This window comes from Pelodiscus sinensis, chromosome 32 (genome assembly GCF_052426305.1).
Source record: "Pelodiscus sinensis isolate ZL-2025 chromosome 32, ASM5242630v1, whole genome shotgun sequence".
Classification (NCBI taxonomy): Eukaryota; Metazoa; Chordata; order Testudines; family Trionychidae; genus Pelodiscus; species Pelodiscus sinensis.
Window position 1 is genome coordinate 225,971 of NC_143083.1, and position 24,124 is coordinate 250,094.

General features: G+C 43.6%; 2 protein-coding genes across 3 annotated transcripts; both read right to left on the bottom strand.

Moving 5' to 3' along the window:
* Positions 1 to 265: 265 nt before the first annotated feature.
* LOC142819062 (uncharacterized) lies at positions 266 to 4,652 on the bottom strand. The gene is made up of 2 exons (XM_089775053.1): positions 3,115 to 4,652; positions 266 to 1,597 (listed from the first exon to the last, which is right to left on the bottom strand). Exon 1 carries the CDS (start codon positions 4,480 to 4,482, stop codon positions 3,148 to 3,150), a length of 1,335 nt encoding a protein of 444 aa, XP_089631179.1. The 5' UTR covers positions 4,483 to 4,652; the 3' UTR covers positions 266 to 1,597; positions 3,115 to 3,147.
* A 3,793-nt stretch (positions 4,653 to 8,445) lies between these two features.
* Positions 8,446 to 23,382, bottom strand: CIB3 (calcium and integrin binding family member 3). Of its 2 annotated transcripts, XM_006122453.2 has the most exons (6): positions 23,332 to 23,382; positions 22,940 to 22,974; positions 18,440 to 18,551; positions 17,874 to 18,021; positions 14,472 to 14,667; positions 8,446 to 8,467 (listed from the first exon to the last, which is right to left on the bottom strand). In XM_006122453.2, the coding sequence occupies exons 1-6, from the start codon at positions 23,380 to 23,382 to the stop codon at positions 8,446 to 8,448; spliced, it is 564 nt and encodes a 187-aa protein (XP_006122515.1). The 2 variants fall into 2 exon arrangements, with proteins under 2 accessions (XP_006122515.1, XP_006122516.1); XM_006122454.2 differs by lacking the exons at positions 18,440 to 18,551; positions 22,940 to 22,974.
* Between the last annotated feature and the right edge of the window lie 742 nt (positions 23,383 to 24,124).

Consider the following 24,124-nt stretch of genomic DNA (forward strand, 5'->3'; position numbering starts at 1 on the left):
AAACTAAAACACCACATTTTGCTCTCTCTGTTCCCCATTTATTTTAGCATCTAGATAATTCAGGCCATGGGGGTCACCCAGATGCCATGGATAGTCCCCGGGAGTTCTGGGTCATCACACATAGCTGCCTCTCCCCCAGCTCTAGGCTGCCAAGGGCAGTGGGAGATCCTCAGAGCTCCGAGCCACAGGTGGTCGGGGGCAGTATTCCCTCTAACATTTTCCATCCTTGGGTGGTTTTAAATTTCTTATGTGCACCACCTATATTGAGATTCTGTGTGGATGTGCAGCATGTCCCAGTACAAACAAAAAACCTAGGTATAAATATGTATTTTAAACAGTCCATAAGTACGGAAGAATATATTAAAACAAGAGACAATTAACAAGGCACAATGCTTAAGATGTTTAATATGAAATCAAATAAAGAAAATTAACACTACCCTTGGAGTACATGTATTATTGTCCTAACAACTCGAGCTAGTAAACACACCAACATGGGACAGACTGCAAATAACTATATAAATAAATCAAAGACATGGCCATTAAGCATAAAAAATATGCACAACTTTCAGATGCTAAACAAATATATGAGTCAACTAGAAATAGTCACGCTCTCCTGGAAAATATTAATACAATATTTACTGATATTGGAAAGAATAGTAAAAGGCGTTCTTCACTCAGGCTTATGCACTTTCACTAGGGAAAGTTTAGGATCCATACTACACAAATGAAATAGAAACCTATAAAAACTGATGAAAGTTCTTGTTTGAAACCTTCATTTTGTGTGTATCACTAACTCAAAGAGTAGAAGACCCAGAGCATTTGTCCAGAATCCAACTAACTGAAAGGCCAAACACATTAAACAGGAGCCAGGGTAAAGTTCTTCCAGTTTTAACAATGTAACATGTAATAACTACTAACACAGGGTTTTTAAAAAAAATCATTAAGATCAGAGTTTGCATTAATTTACAACACTACAAAAAATATGTTAAAAGAATCCTTTCTTTTCTGATGGTAATCCATTAACACCTATGTAAACTTCGTTTGAAATGTAATCATGCAAATGTCATGAGCTAGGCCTTTTGTTCCAGTATTCAAAAGCAGCCTAAAAGCTTTTAACACACCTGAAATTTTGGCACCACCCCATACAGCCTGTCCCAGGCCAGGAGAGTCCTGTCTGCAGCCCAGCTAGGGCTGTTGGGCTGAGACAGACAAGGTTTGACTCTTGCTATCTGCAGCCCAGATGGGAGTAAGTTAAGATACCCCAAACAAACTCCCCTATTTCCCCCATGCAATCTACCCCCACCCTCCATCAGCCCAGGAAGCTAGAGGAGATTGCTGAGTTTCCTCACAGGAAGCTGCAGGAAAACCCAGCTGCTATAATCAAACCTCTCAGCTGGGAGACTGCACCTGCAAACTCTCCTCCTGTCTCAGCCATGTACTTAGTCTTGCCCTTCTCCTTACGTTTCCTTTCCTACCTGCAAGCTCATTGTCTGGAGCAGGGAGCGTCTGCTGTTGAGGGCGTGTCCCTTCCCAGTCAGGAAGCTCTTAGGGCTGCCAGGTGTCGGTTTTGAACCAGACAGTCCGGTATTTGAGGGTTCTGTCCAGGAAACAAATTGAGAAAATACCGGACACATAAAATGTCGGGTATTTTCTAACTAGGTAAGTTTTAGTATTATTAGGAATATCAGTACGTAGCTGCGTACGGCCTGGCTGGTAGACGTGCTCATGTTGTGTGAGCATGTCTACCAGCCAGGCAGTCTGCAACTATGCGAGGAGGGGGGGGGGCAGGGCAGGGCAGGAGAGAATCTCCAGAGCCGGACTCGCTCGTGCTTTGCCGGGACAGTGTGAGAGACGGGCAGAGCCCTGGGATCTGCGTGCGCCGGGGTCAGTCCCGCTCTCCGCCGGCCAATTCTGTCCCCCCGCTCCATCCCCCGGCCAGCCCCACTCCCCCCAACCCCCTCCCGGCCAGCCCTGCTTCCCGCCAACCAGTTCTCCCCCCCCCACCCAATCTCCCCCAGCCAGCCCCGCTGCTCCTGACCCCCCCGCCAGCCCTGCTTCCCACCGTCCGGTTTCACACACCCCCTCCCAGCCAGCCCAACTCCCCCACCAGCACTGCTTCCCGCCGGCCGGTTCCCGCACCACCTCCTCCCAGCCAGCCCCACTGCCCCCGACCTTCCCGCTCCTCCTGGCCGGTCCTCCTCCCCCATCTGAGATCAAGTGTGTCCGGTATTTTTTGAAGCCACCTGGTAACCCTAGAAGCTCTCTGTGCCACAGCCCTAAGCCTCTGGGTGGGGCTCATTAAGCAGCTGCAAGCTCTCATGAAAACTTTCCCCAAATGTAAGGCATTTAAAGCAGGGGTCTCCAACTCACATCTAACTTAGGGCCAGTAGCAGTCCTCAAATCCTTCCTGAGACACGGACTCCACCCCCCCCCCACCCCGCATGCAATCCTAATCCTAAACAGGCACCCTCCTCTGGCAGGGCTCTGAGAGCATCTCCACTTGCTCCCCAGCAGGTCCCCTGGCCCTACCTGCTCCATTTGGGTGATTTAAAATCCTCCAGGGACCGGTGCCACCACCACCAGCAGTGCAGCACGGCTAGAGGGGCTTCTGATGGCTAGCTCTGTGCTGTTACTGGCACATCCCTGTAGCCCAGGGGAGGGGTGTGCAAAGCCATCTCGGCCATAGAATGGTTTAGAGCAGCTGTCCCAGGCTGTGCTTTGGGGAGCCTGCCGTGGCCACCCCAACCATCCTATGTACAGAACATACTCAGGTTAGCCCGTGGGGTCCTGGGCAGGCCGGGGCTGGTAGCAGGGGTTGGGGTCCAGCCCCCCCACATTTACTGTGGCAGACTTTTCTCTGCTTGGCCACCAACTTCCAGGCCAGCCCAGTTGCTCCACTTTATCACGGCTCTTGTCAACAAATTGAACATGGGGAGGCCCAACCTCTGCTGTTGCCTCGCTCCATGCCCCCTGGTAATCCACAAGGCCTTGTGCCTTAGGAGAAGGTGCTTGAGGGAAAGGATGCAATGGCAGGGGGAGAGGGTGTAGCAGTGGCAAGAAGAGGAGTGGGGGCAGAGCAGGGGCTGAGGCGGAGGGAAGGGTACGGACACAAACCCTCCAAGGTTGCAGGGGCTCACGTGCTGGCAGTCATGCAGGGGCTGGACTGTGGAACTGCTTGGGCTGTTGATGGCCCACAGGCCGTGAGTCTGAGACCTCTGATTTAAAGGGTCTCTCTCCTGCGTGCACTCTCTGATGACTAGTAAGGTGTGACTTCTGAATGAAGTTTTTCCCACAGTCCAAGCATTTATGGGGTCTCTCCCCTGTGTGGATTCTCTGATGATTAGTAAAATTTGTTCTGTCAATGAAACTTTTCCCACAATCGAGGCATTTATAGGGGTTATCATCTTTGTGGATTTTCTGATGCTTAATAAGGTGTGAGTGATGAATGAAATCTTTCCCACACTCAAAACATTTATAAGGTCTTTCTCCTGTATGAATTCTCTCATGTTTAGTAAGGGATGAATGTTCCAGAAAGCTTTTCCCACACTCCAGGCATTTATAGGGTATGTCTCCTGTGTGGATTCTCCCATGTTTAGTAAGGGATGAATGTTCCATAAAACTTTTCCCACACTCAAGGCATTTATAGGATTTTTCTCTCGTGTGGATTCTCCTATGTTTAGTAAGGGTGGAACGTTCCATAAAGGTTTTCCCACATTCAAGGCATTTATAGGGTCTTTCTCCTGTGTGGATTCTCCTGTGTTTAGTGAGGGATGAATGTTCCATAAAACTTTTTTCACATTCAAGGCATTTATAGGGTCTTTCTCCTGTATGGATTCTCCTATGTTGATTAAGAGATAAACTTCGCATAAAACTTTTCCCACACTCAAGGCATTTATAGGGTCTCTCTCCTGTGTGGGTTCGCTGATGTGTAACAAGCTGTGATTTTTGAATAAAACTTTTCCCACACTCATGGCATATAAAGGGTCTGTCTCCTGTGTGCACTCGCTGGTGTATAATAAACTGTGACTTCTGAATGAAGCTTTTCCCACAATCCAAACATTTATGGGGCCTCTCCCCTGTGTGGATTCTTTTATGCTGAATAAGAGAGGAACTATCCATAAAACTTTTTCCACACTCAAGGCATTTATATGGTCTCTCTCCTGTGTGGATTCTCCTATGTTTAATAAGGTCTGACTTCTGACTTAATGTTTTCCCACAGTCCAAGCATTTATAGGGTTTCTCCCCAGTGTGAGTTCTCTCATGTCTAATAAGAGCTGATTGGCGTCGCTTTCCCATGTGCAGCCTCTGGTGTATAAGACGACATGGCTTCCTACTGAAGCTTTTTCCACGGTCAAGGCATTTGTAGGGTTTCTCTTGATTGGGACTTGTCTGCTGGATTGTAGCTTCCTTGGGTTCCTTGCATGCTCTGCCACGGTGAACAGATTCATCCAGTTCCTTTCTGGGATAATTTCCCTGCTGCATCTCTGATTTGTGCCGATCTACCCAGGCATTTCCCTGTTCCAAGCCTGGGGAAGAATCCACTTCAGCTCTTCTCAAAAATATCCCCTGTAGTTCCAATTTCCTAAGACCTTCCTGCCATTGATTCTCCTTCTTGTTCTCACTCACTGTCCTGTCACCTGCTGGGAGACAGAATCCAGGCAGAAGTCATTAAGTGTGCTAGCAGCAAAGAACAGAATGGGGAATCACAAAGGGTATGTCTACACTACCCCGCTAGTTGGAACTAGCGGGGTAATGTATGCATACCGAACTTGCTAATGAAGCCCGGGATTTGAATTTCCCGGGCTTCATTAGCATAAAGCCGGCGCCACCATTTTTAAAAGCCGGCTAGTGCGAACCCCGTGCCGCGCGGCTATACGCGGCACGGGGTTCGCACTAGCCGGGTTTTAAAAATGGCGGCGCCGGCTTTATGCTAATGAAGCCCGGGAAATTCAAATCCCGGGCTTCATTAGCAAGTTCGGTATGCATACATTACCCCGCTAGTTCGAACTAGCAGGGTAGTGTAGACATACCCAAAGTTAGCTGTTTGCTGAAGATGGTACAGTGTAAGAATGCACTGTTGACTTTCAACAAGTTCTGGAACAGGTCCCAAGGCCAGCCACCTGGTATGGGAGTGAAGGAGTGCTTGGGAAGATCACATAGCTATCTTTGCTGAATGTTTCCCTCCTGATAATGCTAATTATTTGGCCTGGGAAAATATGCAAAGTATTGGTCCTGGGATTGGTCCTGCCTTTGGCAGGGGGCTGGACTTGATGGCCTTCTGAGGTCTCTTCCAGCTCTATGGTTCTATGATTCTATGTATCAACAAGCTCATTACTGGATCTGGGAAAATATGCAATGTATCAACAATCTTCTTAGGTTCTCAAAACAACAGGTGTGATTACTGTAGATCCAACAGTATATAAAGGCCAGGAATATTCCTAACATTGGAACCACGATGTAGACCAAAGCCGCAGAAGGTGCTATGCACTGGCAACTGGGGTCCATCCTCTGTCCTTCTTCAGGGGGTTCCCAGCAGCAGAAGGGACGTAGGCATTGCATTTTATTCTGAGATCCACTTAGGCTTAATAAGTATTGTATTTTATTCTAAGATTTGCTTCATTGTATTTTATTCTAATACTAAGCATTGTATTTTACCCTTATATTTGCTTAGTAATCTCTTTAAGCCTTCACCCAATTTGTGTGCTTATTGCCTCCGAATCCCGCAAAGGAAGAACCATTGCCTCTTGGCAATACATAGATGCACTGATGGCTATCCGAGTGTGCATACAGGCTGAACCAGTAGCTCTAAGGGGGGCGTGAACTGCCGCATTCATCTTAACAATGTTGACCAAAACCCAACAATTATAATTTATCAATTCTGAAAAATATATAATGGCCACATTAACAGAAACACGCAGCAAAGGTGCTTATCCCAAAGCCCTAAGCAACCTTTCACAGTTCCCCAGCTGTCCCTATCCAGCTCCCAAAACTTCACTCTGACAACTTCTGTGATACAATTAACCATTTTCAGCACACAATTTTGCAGCACATCAAAAATTACCCTGTCCTTGCATTTTTAAATTAGCTAAATTGAATACTAAATTAAATAACAAAAGGAAAGTTGTTCCAATTAAATTACTCATTTTTCCATATAATTCAGTAAAAGTAATCTCCAATTTTTCATATTTCTGAAGCCAAAACCAAGCATTCAGTCTGCTCCACTAGAACACCACATATTCCAAGCCCAGACTCCTTGATATATATAATATATACTGCATGTCCCAGAGCACGCAGGGTCCTGCTCATAGCCTAACTCACCGCTGTCTCTTTTTGTCTTTTTAGAAAAATGATTTAAATACTGATTATGAAAAATTGTTTTCTCTCAGTTATTTTAAATAATGGCATGAGTTGTGCAGATCTCTTAATGGCTTTGCTCCTGGAGAATCTTACTGGAAATCAGCAGCTGCATTTCAGTGTACGTGCTAGCACTGAAAACTATTCTGGGAAATGGATCAACAATGCGACCTGATATTCTAGCAGATCAGAAAGCTCCCACACTCCCACCCCAGGTGAGTGGTACCCAAATGATTCTTCAACCTTCATCCTAAAGAACCTTCAGCATAAACTGATTGATTGCCCTAGCTGCAGGTTGAATGGAATTTATGCTTCGATTTACAGAAGAAATGAGGTCTGAGTGAAATCAATGTAGTAAGTAAGGGTATGTCTACACTAGCCCCCTAGTTCGATCTAGGGAGGCTAATGAGGGTGACCAAAATTGCAAATGAAGCGCGGGATTTAAATATTCCATGCTTCATTAGAAAGTTCCTGGCCGGTCGCCATTTTAGAAATTGACTAGCCCAAAGTAACTGCCCGCGTCTACACGCGGCAGTGAAACGGGATTCCTGCAATGAGGTTTACCAGCTAATTTGATTTAGGGCTTTAATTCGGAATCCCGTTTCACTGCCGCGTGTAGACGCGGGCAGTTACTTTGGGCTAGTCAATTTCTAAAATGGCGACCGGCCGGGAACATGCTAATGAAGTGCAGGATATTTAAATCCCGCACTTCATTTGCAATTTCGGTCACCCTCATTAGCCTCCCTAGATTGAACTAGGAGGCTAGTGTAGACATACCCTAAGATAGTCTAGTTACAGATATTAAATCTATCAAATTTCAAGTTCTAGTATAAAACTTTATATTTACAACGTGCAAACAAAACAAACCATTGATAGCTCAACCCAAATTATTCTATCAATGAAGAAAACATCTAAGGTGATGGAAACCAATCTTCAAAACGGAAGACTCTATCATGGATAAGAAAGAATACACTAGGATATTTAAGGAGGGCTGTGGATTAAGATTGAATTTACTTTCAGATACTGTAAAAGATTCAAATTCTTGTCCAATGTATTTTTGTTTGTAATATCTTAAAGGGGTAACCTTAGAGGCAACTCCTAAGCAATTCCACTCAGGGTACATATCTACACTGCACAGCTATTTCGAAATAAACTATTCTGGAATAGTTATTCCGAAATAGCTCATTTCAAAATAGCACGTCTGTTCTGCAAGGAAGCCTCAAAATTAGTCTGAGGCAAGCTCCCCTAATGTAGACATGCTATCTTGATTTAGAGCATGAGGAGGGACTGGGGAGGAATAATTTAGAATGGCCCTGGTGAGGGGCTATTTTGAAATAGCAGCAGTGGAGCGTCTACATGCACCTTATTTCAAAATAGCTATTTCAGAATAGGCATTATTCCTCATAGAATGGTTACAGATTTCAGAATAAGCCATCTATTATTCAAAATTATTTTGAAATAACAGAATGGCTGTGTAGACGCTCACATTGTTATTTTTGAAATAACATTAGTTATCTCAAAATAACAGTGCAGTGTAGACACACCTCACTCTTGAAAGATTTCTCTATCACTAGAAAAAGCTAAAGGATTGCTTTTAAAGTGAAGTGGTCAGATAAAGACTTCAATGGTAGCGTGCCAGATAGGATACTGTACTTAGCTTCTCAAGAATGTTAGACAGCAATCTCTTATTTGTAAGTTCCTTTAGGCCTGGCTCTCTCTGACCTACAGAAAATAGTTTACTCCAAAACTGACAGCATGTTGTTCTACATGTATTATCCATTACAGCTCAGAGCAGCTTAGGATGTAAATCAAAACAAGACTTTTAAAAAATATTTTATTGGCAAAAAAAACCCCATTTCTGTTAAATTACAGAGGGAAACCCCGATGAGCTGTATCCTCTAAAGATTTAATTGCGATATACCAAGACTTTTCCAACTTGTAGTCCAGTGTCTTAAAATCTTTGTTTGGTCTTCTTTATTTCTCTCTTTCAGTCATGGACAGTAACTCCAAGCAAAATAATTCTGAAAGCAGATGGTAGTGACATACTGCAGACTCAAGATGCAGTTCTCATTTCTCTCTCTTTCACCAGGTTCAAATTCGAATGTGAAAAGTACTATTTACCAATAAATAAATAAATACATTAAATAAAAATCACTCGTGAGGCTTTTCATTTGTAGATCTAAAAACACTTCACTAAGGCTGAATAAACTAACAGCTGGAAGCCAAATGCAAAGACTATGAAACAATCACCGACTTCCAACACAGACACATTTTTGATAACTGGTCTTTTAAGAATTAATAGACACAAATCAGATATCTGAAAAGACAACACACAAAAACCCGTTGGGGAACACTTTAACCTCCCTGGACACTCATTAAGGGATCTACAAGTTGCTGTTTTGTTTCAGACCAATTCCACAAACCAAATACACAGGGAAGGATGGAACTCCACTTCATTCTCAAGTTTAACTCTCATGCAAATGGGATATTATGATATCAGATGGCTCTCACATTATCAACCAACCACACAAGTAAGAACCAATGGTTCTTGATGTCTGTGTAGAATCTGGTATTAGTACTCTTCCTTTCCAAGTGCAAACTAATGGTTCTTATCAGCCTCTTTTAACTATTTAGTCTTTAAGGTGCCAATAGACTATTTGTTGTTTTTAAGTTTTTCCTGTTACATACTGGCTTGTCTTTCCCTTTGAAACTTATCTACCCAATGAAATACAGGACTATGTAGCACTTTAAAGACTAACAAGATGGTTTATTAGATGATGAGCTTTCGTGGGCCAGACCCACTTCCTCAGATCAAATAGTGGAAGAAAATAGTCACAACCATATATACCAAAGGATACAATTAAAAAAAATGAACACATATGAAAAGGACAAATCACATTTCAGAACAGAAGGGGGATGCAGGGAGGGGGGGGGGAAGGAAGGTAAATGTCTGTGAGTTAATGATATTAGAGGTGGGGAAAGGTAGATGTCTGTGAGCTAATGGTATTAGAGGTGATAATTGGGGAAGCTATCTTTGTAATGGGTAAGGTAGTTGGTGTCTTTGTTCAGCCCCCCCCGGGGAGAGTGTCAAATTTTAGCATGAATGACAGTTCAGAGGATTCCCTTTCAAGTGCAGATTTGAAAGTCTTCTAGAGTAGGATGCATGTAATTAGGTCGTTGAGACAGTGTCCTTTCTGGTTGTTGCCATTTCAACCAGAAAGGACACTGTCTCAACGACCTAATTACATGCATCCTACTCCAGAAGACTTTCATCATCTAATAAACCATCTTGTTAGTCTTTAAAGTGCTACATAGTCCTGTATTTTGTTTCTGCTACACCAGACTAACACGGCTACATTTCTATCACCCACTTCTTCAAATGAATGAAGTTAAGACACTGGAGTTAAGTGGGTTGTGCCCAGGAAATCTCATGATACCATTAACATTTTTTGTTATTCTCTAAGGTGCTGCAAGACTATTTGTTATTTTTTAAGTCTCTAGATTCTGTTTGTCAGGACTGGAAATGGGTGAGAGCAGTGAATCACTTGATAATTACCATTCTGTTCATTCCCTCTTGGACACCAGTTAGAAGATAGGAAACTGAGCTAGATGGACCCAGAATGGCTGTTCTCATGTTCTTAATAAAAGATCGTTCTTATCCCAAAACCAGAAAATTAAATAGGTCCAGGCTAAGGATGACTGGATCTCTGTCACACCTACATTGAATTACCTTTCATAAATATTATTACTACTCAACATGCACTTCTAACATTCAACTATTTATGAAGTATCAATTATACATTTATCTCCAGATTAAGTTTCTGCCTTATCGTAATATGTGTTTCAAATTGTGCAGTTACTCAAAAAGACCAAAAAAACCTTAAAAAACAACCAATAGTCTGGTAGCACTTTAAAGACTAAGGGTATGTCTACACTACAGCGCTAATTCGAACTAACTTAGTTCGAATTTGTTAATTCGAACTAAGCTAATTCGAATTAGTGCAGCTAGACTTAAAAACTAGTTCGAATTAGCGTTTTGCTAATTCGAACTAGCATGTCCACACAGAGTGGACCCTGAACAGAGGTTAAGGATGGCCGGAAGCAGTGCCGGAAGGGCATCAGATGAGGACTTAGAGCGTGGAGCTGCTGTCTCAGGCTAGCCGAGGGCTGTGCTTAAAGGAACCCGACCCCCACCCCGGACAGACAGTTCTCAGGGTTCCCCACTTGCAAAGCAGTCCTGGCTTGGAGTGCCCTGAGTGCCCACACGCGGAACATCACAGCACTTGGCCATCACCCTGGCTGCACTTGCCGCAGGCTGCCATCCGGGGGGAAGGGGCAATCGGGGGGCTGCAGGAGAACTTCCACCCCGAGAAGCCCGCAGAGCCAGCCCAGTCCTCCCCATCGGGGGCACGTACCCCATTCCTCCCTCACCTCCTTCCACTTACCCTTCCCTAGCCCCCCTTCCTGATGTACAAAATAAAGAAAATGTGTGTTCAAAAATAGAATCTCTCTTTATTGAACAAAACTGGGGGAGACTGGGAAAAGGAGGTGGGAGAGGGGAAGAGAGAGGCTGGGAGAGGGGAGGGCAACTAACATGATCAGGGGTTGGGAACAGGTCCCAGATGAAGAGAGGCTACAGAGACTGGGACTGTTCAGCTTAGACAAGAGGAGACGGAGGGGGGACAGGATAGAGGTCTCTAAAAGCAGGGGTTGGGTGGAGAGGGTGCATTCAGAAAAGTTCTTCCTGAGTTCCCATAAAGAAGGACTAGAGGACACCAAAGGAAAGGAATGGGTAGCAGGCTTCAAACTAGTAAGAGAAAGTTGTTCTTCACAAAGCAAATAGTTAACCTGCGGAACTCCTTGCTGCAGGAGGCTGTGAAGGCTACAACTAGAACAGAGTTTAAAGGGAAGTGAGATCAAGTCATGGAGGTTGGGTCCATGGAGTAGTCTTAGCCAGGGGGTAGGAGTGGTGTCCCTGCCCAAAGTTTGTGGAAGGCTGGAGAGGGATGGCATGAGACAAATGGCTTGGTCACTGTCTTCGGTCCATCCCCTCCAGGGTTCCTAGGGTTGGCCGCTGTCGGCAGACAGGCTACTGGGCTAGATGGACCTTTGGTCTGACCCAGGACGGCCATTGTAAGCTCAGGGCTCAGGGTCGGGGGTCTCAGTGGACCCCCTTGATTTTCATGCATACCTGCTCCTGGGTGGCCAGGCTGGCAGCTCTCCTGCCCTAGATGGCCACTTTCCTGTGCCTAGTGCGGAGATCGTGGACGAGGTCAGGAAGGTGCCCGCCTCTTGCGGTCCAGGGCAAGCTCCCGGGAGCCGCCAGCCTGGTCCCGGGAAGAGGGGGTGGGCTGGGGGACATCGGGTGGGTGGCTCTGTGCTGTGCCAGGTGCAGGGTCTGCTGGCTGGGTGCTGGCAGGCTTGCACCTGGCACGGGCACCGTAGCCAGCCCGTGCCCCTTTAAGGGGTCCGGGGCCGGGAGGGGAGCATAGAGTTTCCCTGGTGTTGGCCAGAGTGGCCACCAGGGAAACCCGGGGAGGGCTAGCCTCCCACTAGTTCGAATTAAGGGTCTACACAGCCCTTAATTCGAACTAGCTAGTTCGAACTAGGCTTAATCCTCGTAAAATGAGGTTTACCTAGTTCGAACTAAGCACTCCGTTAGTTCGAATTAAGTTTGAACTAACGGAGCGCTAGTGTAGCGCCTGGGAAAGTTAGTTCGAACTAACGGACGTTAGTTCGAACTAACTTTGTAGTGTAGACATACCCTAACATGTCTATGATATCATGAGCTTTTGTAGACATAGCCCACTTCTTCAGATGACCGGAGTGTTGGAAGTCCAGAACCAAGAATAAATAAGGGGAGAGAGGGGGAAAGGACATTTTCCAAAGCCAAGATCTATCTATCTATCTATCTATCTATCTATCTATCTATCTATCTATCTATCTATCTATCTATCTATCTATCTATCTATCTATCTAATCTAAAATTTTAGATGAGACAACCACATCTGCACACAGTATTCAAGATGTGGGTGTACCATGGATTTATATAGCAGCTTATTTTGAAATAACACATCTACACACAAGATGCATTTCGAAATAGCTTATTTTGAAATAGCGCATCCACACTGAGTGGACTCTGAATTGCATTTAAAGCTGGCCAGAACCAGTTCCAGCCGTGCTTCAGGTCAGGACTTACTGTGTGAGGCTGCTACCTGAGGCTATCTGAGGTCTGTGCTTAAAGGGACCCGCTGCCCCCCCCTACCCCGGACAGCTAGTTCTCAGGTTTCCCTGCTTGCTTGTCTACCTTGATGAGGGACAGCAAAACATTTTGTCTCTGTGTGCTCTGGTTGCCCTCACTTGGGACACCACAGCACTCTGCAACATGGAGCCGGAGCTGCCCCTGGGCACTCTGGTACTTCTCATAGACGTGTTGCTACAAGCCTGGCTTCACTTTCTGCAGGCTGCCATCCAGGAGGTCCATCAGGGGGCTGTCAGTATCTAGGAGGCCCCGCAGGAGAGCTTCCAACCCTGAGGAGCACTTAGAGCCTCCCTGGTCTGCCCCACTGGGGGCTTGTGCCTTATTCCTCCCTCACATCCTTCCACTTACCCCTCCCTAGCCCCCCTTCCTGATGTCAAATAAAATACACGTATTTTCATGAACACAAACTCTCTTTATTTAACAAAACTGGGGGGGAGGGAATGAAACTCTGGTGAGACTGGGGAAAGGAGGTGGGAGAGGAGAGAAGAGAGGGTGGGAGAGAGGAAGGAGAAACCTGGGAGGAAGGATATGGAAGGGGGAAGCAAGGGGAAGAAGAGAGAGGCTCAGGGTTCACGGTTGGGAGGTCTTGCCAGACCAACTTAATTTTTATGCAAACCTGCTCCTGGATTCACATGTGGCCTTTGGTGGCCAGGCTGGCAGCTATCCTGCCATAGGCAGCTGCATTCCTCCATCTAGTGCGGAGATCATGGATGTTGGAGGCATCCCCCCAAACCTGAATAAGATCCATGATCTCCACCCTGGACCAGGAAGGCACCCACCTTCTCTGGGCCCTGGCAGGCTCCTGGGACCTGGCAGACTGCTCCTTGGGAGCAGTGGAGGCCTGGCTGCCAGTGGCTTGCTGGCTCATGTTTTGGGGCCATTGGGTCAGGGGCAGTGACTGCTGGCTCTGGGCTGGCAGGCTTGGAGCTGTCACAGGCACTGTGGCCAGAGTCTACCCCTTTAAGGACTACGGGGAGGGAGAGAAGTGTTCTTGGTTGAGGCTGGAGTGGGGCACCCTGGGAAGGCTGGAGGCCCCCTATTTTGAAATAAGTGTCTACACTGCACTTATTTGGTGTTATTCCTCGTGGAATGAGGTTTACCAAATTCAAAATAAGAGCTCCACTATTTCAAATTTATTTCGAAATAGCGGTTTGGCTGTGTAGACGCTAGGAAAGTTATTTCGAAATAAGAGCTGTTATTTCAAAATAACTTTGCTGTGTAGACATACCCTTATTCTCTATCCCTTTCTTAATTATTCCTAACATTCTGTTTGCATTTTTGACAGCTGCTGTACATTGAGTAGATAATTTCAGAGTATTAGTCACAATGATGCCAATATCTCGCTAATCTGGTCCCCATCATATTATGCATATAGTTTGGATTATGTTTTTCAGTATGCATTTCTTTGCATTTATTAATATTATAATTAATCTGTTTCAAAATTCTGTAATTTTAAAAGACTATTTCAATTGCAGTGTAGCCAACTCTTCCAATTCTATCATGAGTCTTTCACTATTTTGTAAATCCCATCTCCTAGAGTTATGAGATTATGTGAGATTGGTATGTGTATTTTAAAGCAAGTTTCTAGCACTCACGGGTGTGGAGCACAGTTGGAAAATGTGATCTGAGGTTCAACAAGCCAAAGACAAAGAACTCAAACCATTTTTTAAATCTTGTTAGTTGAGGGAGAGGAAAGTTGACTCTAGGTTTTTGAATGGTTAGGGTTTGAGATCATTCCACTGACTGTCAGGCTGGAAAGTTTGTAATCTGCAGGTGCTTGTTAACTATGTGCTTGGAACGGGCCTCTGATAGAAAGGAAGGGGGATTTCCTGATGTTCAACAAGGCTGCTGTTACCTGAGGAAATCAGGTGCTCGTATTATCATGTGCTGAAAATCTTCCACAGAGAGTTTGCCATCATTGTCTTGATCAGCTTCATCAATCACTTTGTCACATACAAGACAAACCTCCTCGGGGGTAAGTTCATTTCGGGTCAGTTTGTTAACGGTTTTCTCCAAGTCTGATTTGCATATGTAATCATCGTTGTTAAAATCTGTCCAAGGAAACAGAGTTAAATTCAAAATTACAAAGCGCTGTCCTCCACATATCTCCCAGGCTTTTCATGGAGAAAAGCTGTGTGTGCCTCAATATCAAATCCCAATACTTCTGAATAATTGCCAAATAGAATTTTAGACTTTTAGGATACATCTAGACTACACGCTTTTGTCGACATAAGTTTTGTCAACAGATACTGTCAACAAAGCTTCTGTCGACAAAGAGCGTCTAGACTACATCCAGTTCTGTCGACAAAGGAAGTCGCTTTGTCGACATGACAGTGTAGACGCAAAGGACAGTATAGATGCAATAACACCTTCTGTCAACAGAACTCTGTCGACAAAAGGTGTTATTCCTCGTAGAATGAGGTTTACAGACATTGACAAAACTGCTAAGTTCTGTTGACGTGTTGACAGAACTCAGCGGCAGTGTAGTTTTGTTGACAAAAGGTAGGTATAGTTTTGCTGACAAAAGTCCACTTTTGTTGACAAGCCCTGTAGTCTAGACACACCCTTACACTCCTTGTAATTTTTAATTTGTATTTATAAAATTACTTAAAAGGCACCCACCCACAAGCTCTGCATACTCAATCATATAGATCCCAGATAGCAAATCAATATTAACGAACTGAAGGCATTATAACACAGTCAAAAGAACTGTTTGATTTTCTCCTCTCCCCCATGCTGAGTCACTTCCACTTCAGAGTGGAAGAGAATTTAAGAGAACTTTCTGTCCTGCTTGTGTTGCACAATAAGTTGTTCGGCTTTTGTTGTAAAGAAAAATCAACTGAAAACAATATTAAAAGAGAGACTAAATTATTTCTAATAACAGAGAGGTAACCGTGTTAGTCTGATCTTGGAGAAACAAAAAAAGCAGTCATGTAGCACTTTAAAGGCTAACAAGATAGTTTATTTGGTGATGAGCTTTCGTGGGGCAGACCCGCTGATCTGAGGAAGTGGGTCTGCCCCACGAAAGCTCATCACCTAATAAACTATCTTGTTAGTCTTTAAAGTGCAACATGACTGCTTTTTTTGTTTTAAACTATTTCTGTTCTTAAACCTGCCCTCTGAGAAACTCTGCTATAAAACAAGGCTTTTCAAAGACCCCATTGGAGTTGAGGTACCTAATTTCACGAAGGCTGAGCATTTCAAAGCACCTAATAGCTTTTTTCTTAAATGCTGCTTCCTCTAATCATGAGGATGGGAGATGAAACAACTAATCTGATGGAAGCACTGTGAATTCTCCAGCAGATGTCACACTCTAATCAGCTGTATCTTTCAGTCCCAGTAAGGCCAGATCTGAGCAACTCAAGTGCTTAATTAAATACATTTTTAAAGGGGAAGGATATTCCAGGGCACAAAAGAATTGAATGGCAAGACAAAAATGGATATGTGGCAAAGGCTGTAGGACCTGTAAATTTACTATGGTAAGAAAAATGGAAGTCACATCTAGATATCTCTGCATCTGCTGAGATGGAAACACAGTATATGCACCAGGAGAATGAGAGCCAGCTACTTTAGACAGGAATCATGGAACAAATCAAAGTTGATCACCTTACTGAAGAGAGACGTCCCTGAGGTATTTGGCATAACAGCATTGGAAATGTTCTTGGTGGGTGTGAACTCCCAGAAGTAAGTAGGAAATAAGAGTCATGTGGTCTTCCACTCTGCCCCCTAACTCCAGACCCCCACAATGAGATATCTGGTCAAAGACATCATTGTTAAATGTTAATCAAACCTTACATTGATAGGTTAATGTGCTCTACTATGTGAGATGCATGGATGACCAGAAACACCTGTTCGGTATGTAGCAAAGTAGTTGGTACTGGATAGCAAGTGCTAATGGTGGGTTTACCACAGAGTCGTCCCAGGATAGAATTGTTTTCATAAGAAAAAAGAAAAAGCTATAACTGCTCAGGCAAGGTACAGCTGGCTGAAGAATTTATAGAACCTATGTGTCCTCCTTAGCCTTGAGCTACAGTTAAATTTTTACCAGTATAACTATTTCAGTTAGAGCTGTGGAAACAAAACACACACACACTTATATATTAAATAGTACAAGTCTTAGGTTACGGGTACGCTGCCCTGCAGTTCAGCCTATGGGGATATGAACAGCCATATACACCAAAGTTGTCCCCTGTAACTCTCCTGTGTGGAGGCTGTGGGCACAAATAACTAAGGGTATGTCTACATTACCCCCCTAGTTCGAACTAGGGAGGTAGTGTAGACATACCCAAGGTTCCTAGTAGCCCTGTTTGAAGAGGATTATGCTAGTGTGAACTAACAATATGCTAGTTCATGCCTGCAGCAGCCACACAAGGGAATTACAGAATAGCACTTTGATGCATATTGTTGCTATTCACAAGCATGTAGTCCAAACAGCTAGACAGAGTACACAAGTAACTAGCAGGGACAGACTTATACTGGTGACTTATACCATTATGGCAATTCCCCTTTATGGGAAAAAGCTATGCTGCTATAAGCACTTTTGTTTTGCTGTAACTGTGTCTCTGGAGAGACCAGGGGTTCGGGGAAGGGAATACATTTTAACTACACTGGTGTAGGTTGTTTAAAAGGGCCTGCATGGGAAAAGTGCTTTCAAACAGATTCTTGAAATGGAGGCTGTGCGTTACCATCATGGTCAGTGTGTTTAAGAATATGTGGCAAAGGATATGTGGCAAAGTCTCTGGGTTTGGTTTTGAATCCTCCATCAACTGGGGACAGCTCGACAGATGTTTGAGGCTTGGTCTACATTAGGAAGGTTTGTCAGTGTAACTACACTATGTTGCTCAATGGTATAGAAAATCCACACCCCCGATGACGTAGTTGTACCAACACCACCAGCATCACCCTGCTGTCGGCAGCACTACGCCGATGGGAAGTCTTCTCCTGTTGACATAGCTACCGCCTCCTGAGGAGGTGGAGCACTTATGTCAACAGGATATGCTCACTCATTAGTGTACATAGCATCCTCACTGAAGTGCCACAGCAGCGCGGTTGCATCACTGCAGAGCTGTAAGTGTAGATCTGTCCTAAGAGAGGCTGCGTTGATGAGGGCCATATACGTACCAAAGTACGTACACAGACCATGTATAGATGGCAGTTGGCAGTGCAAATCTTAAGTGCTTTTGCATCAAGAAACCTTGAGTCATGTACAGTACCAGGATTTCCTCCAAACTTTACTATGTAGGCCTATCTCACTCACCATAGATTTTAAAGGCATAATAGGCTTTGAGGTCTCTGGGAGCCATTTCACTCAGAACTGAAAACATGTCCAAAAAGTCATCTAAAGTCATGTTGCCATCTCCATCCTCTGAGAAAACCTCGGCAATCCGCTGACGGAATGGATTGTCCTGTGGAACAGGGATGCAGGATATAACAGGTCTGTCTTCACTATCATTTAGGTCAAAGCGCCTGATGGGCTCCATCATAGCCCAGCTATGTCCGGTTCTGCCCCCCTCTTCATTTTAACCCAGGTGTAGCAGACAAACACCCCTTTGCTCTATTACTCTTTTATGTACTACGGCTGACGTGGAGACCAGGAGGGCTAGCGTCAGCTTTCTCTGTCCTACATGGTGCTTCAAAATGTTTTCAAAGGCAACTACTGGACCTTTCCAGAAGGATGTTGGAATTGGAGAGCTATTCCCCAGGGAGCCAGGATTCAGATAGCTTTCAGCCTCCCGGTAATTAGTACAGGATGAATTATTTAGCAGAAATGGATGAAAGTGAAATGTGGCTCCCTATCTACCATCTGTGTTCCTTGGACTGTACCTTCAGCTCTGGCATGCTACCAATGAGTTCATAGGGGAGCTTCACATCTGGTTTATCTATGTAGCTGAGTGGGACCAGCTGTGGGGCCAGGTCTCGGTATCGGTAAAACAGTCTGGAAAGGGAAAGAAAGGCTCATTTAGGGCTCTGTGTACGCTAATAAAATGTGTTTCTTTTCCATATTGCAATATGCTTCATGAAAGGAAGAAATGTAGTATTTAGTATACTTCTTGTGTAATATATTAACCAGACAACGTATTTTCAGTGTTACATAAAAAGGAGGGGGGACGTCTCTTTGAGAACAAGACAACAGTACTGTCGGAAACCGAATGACACAAGCCGTTTTCCAACTTTATTTAGTAGTTTCCCACAGCCTCAGTGATTCTTCCATTTCACTCCGCTAGCCTGACACTACTCTGACACTGCTCATTTTTACATGATTGAAGGCTGTTCCTTTCAGTAACACAGTTCTCAAAGGCTAACCCATCCACAACTCCACTCTAGAGAAAGCAAAACAATATAAAAGGGTATATCTAACTATATGAATTATTCGCACTCAGCCCCCATCTCTTTCCCACCTCCCCCACCCAATATTTACTGACACCTTAGTGCTTTATTTACACTCACTGAAGATTTTAGTCTTAAGAGGCCAGAGTGTGCTTCCTCATACTCTCAAGGACATTCCACGGTCCGCCTAATTTTACCTTTTGACTCTGCTAGTCCTTTGACACTCTGAACCAGGTTCTCTTTTTTGGCTCCAGCCCTTTGGCTCCTGCCTGATTATGTATTATTTGTATTACCATAGCACCTGCACGCCTCAGTCATGGACAAACAGGCACACTCTGTCCTCCAAACAATTTACAGTCTAAGTTGGCTGCCACCTCTCATGCAGCTGACTCATAAATGTTTTAGAGGCTTGTTAAGAAGTTGGTCAGAATAGCAAGAATCACATTGCCTGTCTAAGAATTGAAAATAGTCCGATGTTGCAGCTAACTGCCCTGTGAGACAGTGATCTACAAACATATTTGCAACACACTGAAATTTCAACTGTCTCTTCAGGAGTCTCATGTAGTGTGGTAACAGGATACTAAATTCAGCAAATTTATGGTATCTCTGTGGCTCTTATTCAACTGCCTTGCATGAGGACAGGTTTCACAGAGGGAGTTGTGTTAGTCTGTTTCAGCAAAAACAAGGAGTCCAATGACACTTTAAAGACTAACAATTTTATTATCTGACAAAGTGAGTTGTAACTCAGAAAAGCTTATGCCATAATAAAATGAGCTCGGCTTACACTCTGCTTTCCTTAAGTGGATTCTAATGGGAAAGGAAGCTAGAAGTGTTCTGCACTGTTTTTCCCTGTACCTGCAGTGACACCTCATTCTGGGTTCGTCTACATTGGCCCCTTTTCCGGAAGGGGCATGTTAATTTCACAGGTCGTAATAGGGAAATCCGCGGGGGATTTAAATATCCCCCGCGGCATTTAAATAAAAATGTCCGCCGCTTTTTTCCGGCTTTTAGAAAAGCCGGAAAAGAGCGTCTACACTGGCCCCAATCCTCCGGAAAAAAAGCCCTTTTCCGGAGGATCTTATTCCTACTTCAAAGTTCCGGAATAAGGACTTATGCCCGAGCGGGAGCAGAATAGTTTTTCCGGAATAGCGGCTGATTTTGTACAGTAGAGCGTCGTTGCTTTTCCGGAAATTCAAGGGCCTGTGTAGACAGCTCGCAGCTTATTCCGGAAAAGCGGCTGATTTTCCGGAATAAGTGGCCCAGTGTAGACACAGCCAGCCATAGATTTGTAAGGACAGAAGGGACCAATGTGATGAAAATAAGTGATCTTCAAAAGATCTCAGGGGAATTAAGAATGGGGGGTTCAATAATGAAAGTATTTTAAGCCTACCTTACCTTTGAAATGAGCATACCTCTTTCCCCTGCAAAAACATGCAGGCAAACCCACAGGAGCTAGAAATAGAGAGAACCTCCTGGACCATCTAGTCCACCCATTGGGGGGATTGTCCTCAACCCTGTTTCCTTAGATACCTTTTTTTCTCATCTTTAAGCTTTTAAAAAATGGGTTTGTTTTACCCTTCAAATATGGGGCTCCATCCTGCCTTTTGTTGCCCACCCAAACCTCCCACTGATTTTGTAGGGACTCAGAACGAAGAGAAGGGAAGAGCTATAAACTGACCCCCAAATACGTTTCTTTTCTTCTCAATGCAATTTACTTCCAGTGTCGCATTAGACTGAGGAGCTCATTCATACTGTCACCCATGAAAATGGTATCAAACAAGAGGACAGAATTTTCTAAAGGTTTCCTATCAATTATAAATGCCTTATTTGTGATATAATTATGGTCTTGGCCTCTATTCAATACATGAAAACACAACCAGGCTTAGTTTAATTTATTAATTTCATTTGCATTTTGTACTGTGGAGCACTGATAAACAGAGACTAAGATGGGCAGAGTAGGAGATCAGGGTCTGGTGGAGAAGGGCAGTCGTCTTATGAAATTGTCTCTGCACTCTACTCAGCAAAAGATTTGGCACACTGATGTTGTGCAAGGTCAACCTTAGAAAGGGGAAGGAAATGGAAATGTTTCTGCTGATTAATTTGCTGCATGACAAATAGGAAACAAAAGCTAACTTCTACAATCAAGTCCGGTGGAACAGACTCTTATGGGCTGTGTCTAAACTACAAAACGAAAAAGGGATGTAAATTAGACACTTCAAAATCGCAAATGAAGCCAGGATTTAAATTTGCATAATGGTGGTTGCAGTTTTTTTCTAAATGGGGCTTTTCGAAAGAAAAACTGCTGTTTAGACGGGGATCTATCGAAAATAAAACCCTCAGAGGAATACAGGATCTTCTGAAAAAGAGTTTTATTTTCGATAGATGCCTGTCTAAACAGCCGTTTTTCTTTCGAAAAGCCCCATTTCGAAAAAAACCCATGGCCACCCTTATGCAAATGAAGCACCGGAAATTTAAATCCTGGCTTCATTTGCAATTTTGAAGTGTCTAATTTACATCCCTTTTTTGAGAAAAGGGATGTAGTTTAGACACAGGAGTGCCAACGCCTGCCAAAGTTCACTCGGTGATGCACTGGGAGACCAGGTTCCAGTTGCCAGTTAGGACTCTTGATCCCTCAGCCAGTGTGTTACAAATCTCTAAGCCAGGGGTGGGGAACCTTTTTTGGTCAGCGGCCACTGACCCACAGAAAAATCAGTTGTGAATCACACTCAAGTGAGAAGCAAAAAAAAAAAAAACTTCCCACACACTCAACTCTGGATGCTGGGGCTTCGCTCATGCTTCAGCCTTGCAGGGGGGCACCAAAGCTTGGAGATTTGCCATGGGGCTGGAGCATGAGCACTGGCTTGCCCTGCTGGGGGGGAAGCCCCAAGCCTCACCATGGGCTGGATCAAAGCAATGCAGGACCCAGATCTGCCTCACAGTCTGTAGGTTCCCCACCTCTGCACTAAGCCTTTCCTCTTCAGCCTCTTGTGGCTAGATGACTAATGGTCAATGGCTTGGCCTAGATGTACTATTTACTTGGAAGAGGTTCCAAAATTTCTGGAAATGAGTGATTCAGGCTAACTTAGGCCTTGTGCTCTAATGAGGCACCAGGCTTCAAAATATCACCACAGCTTTTTACACATAAAGCTAGTGGGCAGCATCATGTTGTCTCAGCTAAAGTTTTTAGGCTACTTTGATCCGGCCATGTTTACTGTGGAATCATTTTTGTGAAATAATTTAATCTCTAATCTTGTTTCATGGGACTTGGGGCTTGTAAAAATGTCTCCGGAAAATATCATAAATGCAGATGCAAAAAGTGACACAAAACAATAGCTGCTCTGTAGACAGCACTGGATTGTCAAGGCAAAGGTAAAAAGTTTTTACTTTAGCTTTAGCTCTGTTTTGATGGGCAAACAAAATGAAGCCAACGTAAATCATGGAAAACAGCATGCTACAGGGTCAAAGCATAATAATTTAAAAGCTAGAACAATCCTGCTTTGTAAAGAGAGTAAATAGAGGCATGAATAACATTTTTATATCTCAAATTTATATACATCTAAGAAATTATAGTTACCTTTAAGAAATTAAATTTTCATGGCATATAAATATTTCTGAACTTATAATATAAAGACAATAGAACAAGATCATACACTAGTCAGAAAGCATTTAATCAAATAGATGGTAGCAATATTCTGTGTAGCACTTGTTATAAACCAGATAGAGGGGAATGGGGCCTCCTAGCAGAGTATTAGATGTAACTTGTTATAGTGTTTTACATGGGAGTAGCTGGCATGTTAATAGAATTATAGATTTTTGGCTTAACTAACGACATTGAACATGATTTTTGTGCGTATGTGTGTCTACTTCACTTATCACAATAATGCCATATTAAATCCTATTTAAAACTTAATAAAAAGATTACTAAGATTACTAGATGAGTGGCCTTACTTTTTAATAATCTCCTTATAGTTTTACAGACAAAAAATATAGACGCACCTCAGAATTTCTTTCCTTGTAAAGAATGTGCAATCCTGTAAAATATGGAAAGATAGAAGATGTGATGGTGAGTTATTTTTGCTTTTTTATTTTAAACACTAGCCCAAATTCTTTTCTGTACAAGTGCACTAATTTCACTTGACTCATATTATGGATAAAGCTGGCCCAACCTTTATAAACTTTCTGTTCAACTATAGAGTCACGTTTGACAGTTTTTTCTCTCTTAAAAGAAGATAAAGGAATATTAAACAGCCATAAACCATTTACTCTAAAGACTTCAGATAGTATTTCATATTCCTGTTTAGCACCATGAAACTAAGTGCTGGAGACTGCTTTAAAACAACCTGCCATTTCCTGGCATTGTGTCTAACTTGTCTTTTATTTGTTCTTACCTGATACGCATCCAGCTGCTCTGGAGTGAAAATGGTTTGCTTATTGCCCATTTCTGTCTCTAAATCCTGATTCTTGTCCCATAACTCTTTCCCGTTACGTTACCTTTACAGGAAGGCTGAATATTGAGATATGAAAAGCTGCAACAATGAGGTTCAGACAGAGGAGGATCAGGTAACCAACCACCTTCCCTGCTCCATAGATTTCAGAATCATAATAGGAGCATTTCATCAAATCTTTAGTCTGAATACACAAGACTCTCATACAGCATCATTCATCTGCTTCCTGTGTGCTCTGCAGAGACTCATATTACAGCATTTCACAAACAACTAACACAATTTCTATCCCTTGTCTCTGTGCTACATAGGGGACAGTATGGATTTTAGTTTTATGCTTCCATCAATTAAATTCACATATATAAAAAGTCTTTCTTCCTTCAACATTCAGCAATTCACCTTAAAAAAGAATCACAGTAGGTATGGTCCTGAGTCCTTTTCTTAATGTTCATTGTAATACACATTCTACATCATATGTTAATACTGTGCTGTATTTTTCACTGTGTATAGCAATACTATATTTAAGCTCTTCCTCATTTTTTAACGTCCATCCCATGCCAGCGTTGGCACTTAATGGAGAAATCATTCCTCTCTGTCGTGTGCTGCTGCTTCCAGAGCTATCCATACGATGGTTCAGGACAATCACCCAGGGCCCACACTTCGGGATGTCCCGTACTTCAGGGGACATACATACAGGTCTTGGGTGACGCCAGGGCTGATGGCAGCATGACTGTCCCTG